The 10,111-nt window shown below is 41.6% G+C and overlaps 1 protein-coding gene across 1 annotated transcript; it reads right to left on the bottom strand.

Moving 5' to 3' along the window:
* Window positions 1-121: 121 nt before the first annotated feature.
* LOC108919886 (elongation factor 2) lies at window positions 122-8,805 on the bottom strand. Its single transcript, XM_018728236.2, has 13 exons — window positions 8,728-8,805; window positions 7,141-7,355; window positions 6,282-6,463; window positions 5,909-6,120; window positions 4,473-4,651; window positions 4,229-4,334; window positions 3,139-3,391; window positions 2,781-2,976; window positions 1,925-2,291; window positions 1,460-1,813; window positions 1,177-1,359; window positions 946-1,078; window positions 122-859 (listed from the first exon to the last, which is right to left on the bottom strand). The coding sequence occupies exons 1-13, from the start codon at window positions 8,728-8,730 to the stop codon at window positions 666-668; spliced, it is 2,577 nt and encodes an 858-aa protein (XP_018583752.1). The 5' UTR covers window positions 8,731-8,805; the 3' UTR covers window positions 122-665.
* Window positions 8,806-10,111: the final 1,306 nt, after the last annotated feature.

Below are 10,111 nucleotides of genomic sequence, written 5' to 3'. Positions count from 1 at the left end.
TAAGTCAAAACACAGCTATGCTGTTCCAGAATTAATGTATTCAATTTTTTGTAATATGAAATGACAAATTTCCATAAAGAGATCAGATTATGTAATAAATTCATTAGATGACATTTCATAGTTTTTGTATTACAATCAATGTGCAGCAAACAGTCATCCTAATACTTTGAATAGGAGATTAAAATCCAAAATTAACAGTACAGTCTTCTGGCACCTTTTCCCTACATTTAAGTGGCATGCACTACCAACCTCAGCTATTAACGAAAACTTCCAAGACACAGGAAAAGGCCAACCTTAACCACTGCAGTAATGACTATGCCCCCTCACCTGCAAGTAGTGCATTTCTTATGTACCCATCTTGTACTTAAGTTGTGGTTTACAACCAAAGGTGTTTGCGTAGCAGTGCACACCTTGAAACTCCATGACATGCAATGAGGAAAAAGCTCTGCATACCACTGTACATAACCCTTTTCACTTAAACAGAGCCAAAACATACTAAAAAGAGTGCAAAAAGTCTTTGAGATTGCCATTCACAACTTTCCTAATAGTTTCATAATTGATTTGCTTCTTCTGACTCATTTTGGCAAGCGTTACAAGTGCTCAAGGTGTTCTATACTGCCCTGTCCTCTCACTGCCAATGTGAAGAGGGTGGAAAGGAATATTGTTTACAGTTTGTCCAGGAAGTTGTCCAATGATGGGATTCCCTCCTTCAGCCCCTTGCGCTTACGTGTCTCTGCAACTATCTGGGCAGGCTTTGAATTAGGGTCTTTGGGATCACCTTGGAGGATTTGCCAGTGGTCAAACATGCACTGGGGGAAAGCTTGGCCACCAGTGTTTGAACGCAGGTCAGCAGTGAAGCCTACAAAAGAGGCAGTGTTACAGGAACAAAATGCACACAAAGGGTTGAAAGGGTCAGAGAAAGAAAATAACTTTACATCCACTTACCAAATGATTCATTGACAGGCAGGTAAGCTTTGACAACAAACATGGGGGTTCCCATTACTTGGGACTCCTCAAACACGTGGCCACGCTTCCTGTTCAGCACACCGTAGATACCTCCCACAACCTGCTCTGGGCACTGCAGAGGCCAAAGGACATAAACAAATCATAAACGACTGCTCCTTTAATTAATGTAATACACAAGACACAAGATGTGACAACCTGGGAAGAACATACCTGGATCTCAACCAAGTAAACAGGTTCCATGAGTCTCGGTTGGGCAGTGAGTTGACAAGCATAGAGCACTCTACGGGCAGTTGGTATGATCTGACCGCCTCCACGATGGATGGCGTCTGCATGCAAGGTCACATCATGGATGTCAAAACGAACTGCACGCATGTTCTCCTCGCACAGAGCCCCCTTTGGGATAGCAAGACAAGAGATTAATCATTAAACTGAAGGCACACAAACTGTAAGTTCTCTTTCAGAGATACACGCCAACGTCTCTCTCCATTCTTACCTCCTTCGTAGCCCACTGAAACCCAGCAACCACGCTGTCTTTGATCTCATTTAGGTACTGCACCCCTTTAGTAACATCCACCAGTATGTTAGGGCCTGTTCCATCAGGCCCAAAGCACCAGATCTTGCGGGCCTCTGTCACCTCCCACTCATATTTATCCGCCAAGTAGCGGGCACGAGCCTTCAGTTCCTGTCTGGCGGCGACTTCTCCCTTGTCGATGTCCTCAGCTAGGCCATCAGGGAAGGGACGCGCGCGCATGTATAGTCGGTTGTGCTTGTTTGGAGACTTGGACAAGCACATCTGATCAGACTCCTCGCTCACGGTCTCCCTGTATGATACCACAGGATCTGACTTCTGCAGCGGTCAGAACAGTAAGCAGCTTAGCGTGCAAAATCCTACACAAACCTATTGGCATGATTAATACTAGTTTCTAAAAGTCTACACAACATGATGACAGTGTCAGACCTTGATTGGAATGCATGCATGATCATCTTCCAGGTCCTTGAGGCAGATTTCCAAATGCAGTTCTCCTGCTCCAGCAATGATATGCTCGCCAGACTCTTCAATGATACATTGCACCATGGGGTCTGACTTTGCCAAACGCTTCAGGCCCTCCACCAGTTTGGGCAAGTCTGCTGGGTTCTTGGCCTCAACAGCCACTCTCACCACAGGGCTGACACTGAACTTCATCACCCTCATGTTGTGTGCATGCTCGTAAGTGGTAATGGTCCCAGTCTTTATCAGGAACTGGTCCACGCCAACCAAACCTACAATGTTCCCACACGGCACATCCTCAATGGGCTCCACATAGCGCCCCATCATCAGAATCGTTCTAAGGAAAAGGCAGAAATTGGCATGTGGTAAGCTGTGCATATTGACACCCCTTATTAATTTATTAATGGTGTGGTGTGATCTCAAGCGTCTCTATTCAGGCAAATTCAGGTGGGACTTCCCAGGGGAAAAAAAATAAAAAATTGAAACAGTTTTACATAGAGGAATGGGCCAAAATACATCCTAACTACTATACAGGTCTGATCAGCAGGTACAGAAATTGATTATCTGACATTACTGCCAATAAAGGAGGTTCCACATGTTAAACTTTTTCCCCATCAATGACTTCATTGTTTAAACCATTTGTTCAATAAATAAATTGCATTGTAAAATGCCCCCCCCCCCCTTCTTTTTTTTTTTTTTTTAAAAAAAGGACATTATGACTTCCATGAAGACTACATTTTAGGAGTCATTCATGAAAAGAAAAAAGAAAAAAAAAAAAAAAAAAAAAAAAGATTAAACTTTTTCATACAACTGTGTTTGTACTGACCTCTGGATAGGTTTGAGGTAGAGGTCCTCTTTTTTGCCAGGGGTGTAATTTGGTCCCATGATGCGTACCTTGAGGCCAGTAGATACACAACCAGAGAAAACACGACCAAAAGCATAAAAACGGCCTTTGTCACTGGTTGGCACCATCTTGGAGATGTACATCATCAGGGGGGCTTTGGGGTCACAGTTCTTGATACCTGTTATGAGAACACTTCAGTGAAAAACAACAGCAACAAGAATGTTTCTTCATTTTTAATTGTACCTTTAGAGACATTTTAATCAAAGCATAAAGACTCAAATGACTGACACAGGTGAGATTTATAATTTCTGTCCTGAAGCAGCATCTGAAACCATCTTACCCATAGCAGCTTCGTCATCACCAGGTCCCTCATAGAGCAGCTCACAACGGTACTTCTGGGCTGTGACAGGAGATGACAGGTGGATGGTGATCATCTGAAGCAGGGCATCACCCGCAGGCAGCCAGCGACGCATGACCGCCTTCAGTAGGGACTTGCCCTCCTTGTCTTTGTCTTCAGAATCCAACTTGATATTCAGCTTCTCAATCATCTTGGCTGTTTCCTCCTTTTTAAAGTTCATGATGGCATCAAATACCTAAAAAATGGGAGAGGCTGCAGTTAAAAAAAAAGGGGAAAAAAAAAAAAAAAGGGACAAGATTACATACACTGACTCCAGTCTGGTGTGCAGGTAATGCACATCAGACTGAACTCTCCTTACTTGATATTCAAATCAAAGTGCAGAATGTTTGTCATTCTCTGAAAGCAAACTTCCATAATTACATATATTTGAGGCTAACAGCAAAATATTCACTCACTGTGGAGAATTTAATAATGTACAATTGCAAAAATGGCTTTATTCAAACTCCAAATTTATTCATATTGCACTAATCAGGAATTTAGTTGCATGATTATTTTCCTACAAAAGACATTTCCCAAACTATTAGTATTAACTAGCTGCTTTGCTGACACCTCTATATAGAACCGGACCCATTTCATACCTGGGTATTTGTACTGGAAAAACTGAGTTAAAGTTCCTTGTTCAAGCATGCTACTGTTGTAGATGTAGCTCAAGGGAGCCTTGAAAAAGTACTACACAGGGAGAGCGTATAGTAGTGTTTATGGTTGTTGCCTGACAACCTGAAGGTTCCTGTTTGCAATCCCTTTTCTGATGCAGTTCCCTTGACCAAAAGTACTTAGAGTTGACGCAATAACAACCACCTGTACAAATGGACAAATAACCAAGACACCTTGGAAAAGTGTGTCAGTTAAATAAAAACTAACATTACTACAAGACCATGCCCTTAAACACTGTGCTACCCCAGGATTTCAATGAGACAATTACTGTATTTTTTTTTTAAAAATGAAAAATTTAAATAAAAAAAAAAAATTGTTCCACTAGAACTGAAGGAATTAGTTTTTAAATGTATCTCACCTTAAATATAGGGTCTAAAATGAGCTGGGCAAAGGTACGTGGGAGCTTCTTGCCATCAGGTCCAGTTGCAGTTTTGCTGAATTTTCCAGAAGCAGGGTCAAAATATCTGTTGAAGATCAGATACCCTGTTTCCAAATACTGGAACTCTGACAGAGAGCAATAATAATGTCTCAAGACTGCATACTTGTGCTAGAAAAGCTTAGCTTTACTCTCCTTTTCTAGCAGACCACTGTTTCCTTCTTACCGGTCACCCCAAAGTTTCTTCATCATGTCCTCCACCTTCTTGCAGCGTTCCGCTGGTCCCAGCTGACCCTCACCTTTTGCTGCAAACTTAGCTACGTACATCTCAGCAAACTGCTTCAGGGTGAAGGCCCATCCATGAAGTCCAGAGCCAAATCCCACAGTACCCACAACAGGGTCAATCTGTTGAACACAAAGAACGAAAGTAGGGTTGCCAACCATCCCGTATAATATGGAATTGTTCCGTATTTGAAGGATAAGAGTTAAAACCATACGGAATGTGGTTTGTCCCACATTCACACTCAGAGACATTTAAAAAGTATTTCTTACATACATTTATTGCATACATAAACTTCGCAGCTCGCATAAAAGTGTTAAGATTAGGAAAACAAATCGCAAAAATGGATGTTAAACAGAGCTGTGTTGCATGTGTGAGTCCAGCAGACATTGGGTGTTGCTACATTACCTGGATGCTAAATTTGACAGTGGGGGAGGGTCAAGGGACCTCCCCCCACCCCCATGAGAGGGTCAAGGCAGGTCACTAACTAGATGACTAGATGTCATCATGGCTACTAATAGGCTATGTGGAGAGGATATTCTCCATAATGAAAATCAAGTGGAAAGACTCTAGGAACAGATGCTCTGTTGAACTCATGAGTGAGTTCAAAAGTGAGTTGCCTGCTTGTGACCATGAACTTCAATAAACCATGTAGTGAATTTTACAAAACTGTTCTTCAGGTCAAAGAAATTCTTGCTGCTGCAAGAAGTGACAAGAAGTACTCATGGAAAAAATGAGGAGGATCTAAGAAGAGAGAAAGAGAAGGGACTTTGCACTTTAACTGGTCATAATAGTGCACTTTTGTTTTGTTTTTTTGTGAAATGCAGTCTACTTTCAATCAGCTGATGTGCTTAAACATAAGTTAAGCTTATCAAAACATGTGCTTTTCACTGATGCAAATTTCACTTTTTTTTGCATTTGTGTCTGTTCATTAATTTAAAAAAAAAAAAAAAAAAAAAAAAAAAAATCAAAAGGACAGTCTGTTCCTCATCAGTTGTGATACAAGTGTTATAAATTGCCTAGGCAGATGCTATAGTGATATGTGTGTAATGGTGTGTGAGATTTTAGCATGACATTAAAATGAATTTTTTACAACTGACATGTATGTCAGTGAGCTAAAAGCACCTTTTTTAACACACACATACATTGCTACAAAGAAATTCCAAATGTCCCTTATTTTCTTCTGCAGGGGTTGGCATCCCTACATGAAGCAATAGTAGAAAAAGTGACAGAAACAGACAGAACAGTTGATTCAACTGGTGATTGTTTTCTACTCAACTACCCTCAACGCTATGCGGAAGAAAATCTACTTATCGATGCAATGAGAGGACTGGTTCTGGCACTCTATCATGTGTGTTAAATACCTTGTATACATCTCTTACCATTATATTGCCCATGGGCCCACTCTCACCCTCTCCATAGGTGGAGATGATGACATTGACATTCTCTACAATGCGCTGGAAGGTCTGGTACAGCTCCTCTGGCTCCAGCTGCAGCTCCAACAGGGCACGGTCCATCTTGTTCATCATCAGGACAGGCTTGATCCTCTCTGCAATAGCCTGCCTCAACACTGTTTCGGTCTGCACACACACACCTGGGGGAAAGGGATTGAAGGTACGTCAGACAAACTACTCAGATGATACTGATAACAGATTTTGTGGAGTAGGGAATGCAATACCAGTTGCATAGTGTGGAGACTGCAAAACAGACCTTAAATATTAAGGATTACTTCCTAATAATCTATCAGTCTGTTACCTGACACACAGTCCACAACAACCAGAGCACCATCAGTGACACGAAGAGCAGCTGTGACCTCTGAGGAGAAGTCAACATGGCCAGGGGAGTCAATTAAGTTGATCAAGAACCCAGAGCCGTCCTTGGACTGTTTGATGAAGGCCAGATCGTTGTCACTCAGTTCATAGTACATGGAAATAGCCCTATAGAGGGAAGATATTTGAATTGTTTCTAATTAGAAGTGGAGGAAAATTATTTTGCAGACTTCAGTGAACTGGACTGGGCACTTAAAACAGTTTATTGGCTTAGCTTATTGGGAGGAGACAAAGAAACTGCTGGAGTTCTTTGTAATTGTGTAATCTGTGTGCTACTTGAATAGAACAAATAGGACATTTTACATGTTTATTTTTGTGAGTAAGGTGTTGTGGTGTATGCTGTAGATTTGTTTACTATTTGCATATATTTATACTACCAGTCTTTGATGGTAACCTTGAACAGTCTACCAAATTTAAAAACTTATGTGTTCAGCACTGATAGCATTTATGAAAAAGCCTCGGCATAATTTTAGAAAGGGGTCAAAATAACAAACTTGGCTCATTATTTAATTTCTTGTGCTAGAGTCACAATTCTCCATTTTTCATAGGTGTGTAACATTCAAGTCAACTTACAAGAGAGAGCCTAGCAAGGCTTGAGCCAAAGTGAAAGAGTCCATTTAAACTGTAATCATATAGCCTCAGTCAACTCTATCAGCAGTGGATAAGTGACCAAATTTAACCTGAGAGAGTACACCATGCTGATTTCCTACAAATAGGAGATTGTGTACTAATGATTGTTAATAGTCACATTTACTTCAAATTAGGAGGGGTTTAGGGTGTCTTACGTTGACTTTATGGTGATGCAGCGCTCCTGCTCATCCTTTCTAGTGTCAGTGAAGCGTGTCTCTCCTGCACGGGCTGAGGCGATGATACCGGCCTTGGACACCAAAGAGTCAGTCAGCGTTGACTTCCCATGGTCCACATGTGCAATCACAGACATATTACGGATGTTGGACTTTTTGTCCATGATGGCACGAATCTGGTCCACCGTGAAGTTCACCTGAAAAGAATTTACAATACCAATAATTTTCAGGACACTGGTCACATATGTGAGAAGAACATAGTGGCGATGCCTTCATTCTGAAAATACTCCATAACATTAAGGAACCTTTAATATAAAAGCACAGATCTTATCCTCTGAACATGACCACTTTGTAGTGCCACAGTGACAGGTTTACGGCTGGTCCCAGAAACACTGTATCGACATTTAATAACCTGTGGTAACAGGGATGGTAGAGAGATCCAACTCTAAGGGTTTATATTCTGTGACGTTTGTTTCCTAAAACCATGAAATCCTCTTACTGATACCAAAAGAAAAGACCCACAATTACAGCAGAAGCACCAAAAATATTACCAATCCTTAAAGCAAACACAAACACAGGACAGGTCCGAATGAGACACATCACCCACTGAGATCCCCAAGGATGGCAGGTTATTTTACTGTACTAAGCGTTCAGAGCAATGGTGGCAGAAAATGGACGCATAAAAAAAGTCCATTAGAGGAGCAGATGTCAGTAAACAGCACCAACCCTAACCCTAAAATCAGCAGTTCCGGATTAACAGTCATCTTAAAACAAAATACCTATCCAGTATTTCATGACCAGTGGAAAAACAAATGCGAAGAGGCAAGAGAAAACCTTTCAAAACTGAGAAATAGAAACATTTTCAACTCATGTTTGAGGGTACTGACAAGAAAGACAAATTTACATGTCCTGCAAATTGTTTTTTTTGGCTCTATATTTGGCTGTCAGTGCAATTAAATGACACCAGCGCTGCGTATCTAGTATTTCTCGATGACGTCATTACACCCCTTCCAAGGGGTCCGCAGTCCTCTATGACGTCATTAAAACCTTTTTTTCCCAGTTAGTTACGTTTGTTTGGTAGTTTTATATGATAACGACGCGCCTTCCCTAGCACTTGACTGTGCGAAATCATTGATTCTGGCTAGACGGGTGAGCTCCGTCCGACTGAAAATTACACACACCAATAATATATAAAACAAATCATGATACGTTACTGTTTACGCACGCGGTGCAAAATATATTCATCTAAAACGGTAAGTAAAGCTTGCTGAACACACACAGGTACCAGCTGACATCAGGATGGATAATCTACTTAACCGACTGACAATGCCACGAGGGTCGAAATACACACGCTGTGTGCGCGAAACTATACTGACACGGCCGCAATATGAAATCTTGATTGAAGAAATAATACAGAATCAGAAGAATGCAGCCTTACCGTATGGGCGCCACTCTCACACTAATTATTCTCCCAGCATAAGCTTTTTTTTGGCCCTGAAACACCCGTCATAACTGCAGCTCTTAATTTATAATAAGGTTACAATAAGGAAAAACAGCTCATTCACTTACCATTTTTGACGGATGGCAGCGGATACACTGCGCGGAGAATAATATTAAACTCCGCCCACACACCGCCTTCTATAGAGGCAGCAAAGGCAGAGAGTGACGCCCGACACGGGGTTTTATTTGGCCTGCGTATACGTCATTACGTCACTACGTACAGTGTAGTTCTATTCTTTGTCATCAGAGTGCGCCGTTACAGAAGTCTTCGGGTTGTCGGTATGAGCGGTCGAAGCATAAAACGCTTTTGCTGAGGTTGCACTTGTATCAATAATCCGAAGACTTCTGTAACGGCCCAGTGTTTTGGGTTCCTGCGGACCACGAGTACGAAGGTCCACTCGGTGGTGCATTGTAGTACAACGAAGCGTTTACCTCTTCGTGTCAACGACGTAGTCCCTCAAACACATAAAATTTAATGAGACCGCCCCTTAGAATGTTTTCCATCCTCTGGACTTTTAACATTTCTTAAGACATTCAGATTTTATGTGTTTTGTTATATGTCATTACAGCATAAACATTTTTGTAACGTATGCATAATTAATATGTAGGAACTGATGAAACTGGCTTTTGGCTTACGTCAAAAATATTTCTATAGGTTGTCCAGAGTATTTTTCTCTCATTCAATCAAAGCTTATAAATAAGTTTAATATTCAAAATAAGCATATAAATGATGTTATTTGTTTGGATGGCAGCGATGATGATGGAGTTTCACATTCTGTAATGTTTGGGCGGAACTGAGCGAACGAGCCAAACGGAAGCGAGTTTATAGACCGCCTACCGTTCCGTCCAGCAGATGGCGCCGGTGTGACGAAGTCGTCATGCGGCTGCCACGCGCCGGCCGAGCAGAGCACCCGCTCGTAGAGCGTGACTGGCGCTCGTGCGTCATCGTAACGGCGGTGCGTCCGTGGCGCGTCAGTGAGATCTGAAGAGAGAAAAATAATTTCTGCAGCTAAAATCAGTTTCTTTTTGTGAGTGAACCAGGATACGATGGGTTTTAGGGTTACCTTTGTGACAATGAAACATGCAGTGTATGTAATACACCACTTAGCACACATGACACAGTAGAGTTAAAGCAGGAGGCCGGGCTGTAACTCACCTCACTGTAAGCTGCGCTCATCTGACTACCGTACCATCTAACCGAATACTTTCTTGCTTACATGCTAAACAGATACAACAAAACAAAACACATTTTTCCCTTTACATTTTTTTTTTTTTCCCCCAGAGGAAATACTCTGAAGCTTTTATAATTTGAATAAATGCATAAGGACTACAAAAGCATCAGTAGATCTGCTTCCAGATATCTACAGGACTTGATCATCTGCTACACCCCAACTAGACTGCTACGCTCTTCTACATCTGCTCGCTTGGTGGTCCCGCGCACAAAAAATAAAGC

This window comes from Scleropages formosus, chromosome 9 (genome assembly GCF_900964775.1).
Source record: "Scleropages formosus chromosome 9, fSclFor1.1, whole genome shotgun sequence".
Classification (NCBI taxonomy): Eukaryota; Metazoa; Chordata; class Actinopteri; order Osteoglossiformes; family Osteoglossidae; genus Scleropages; species Scleropages formosus.
Note: the sequence above shows the minus strand (reverse complement) of the source record. Positions and strands in the feature narration are given on the sequence as shown.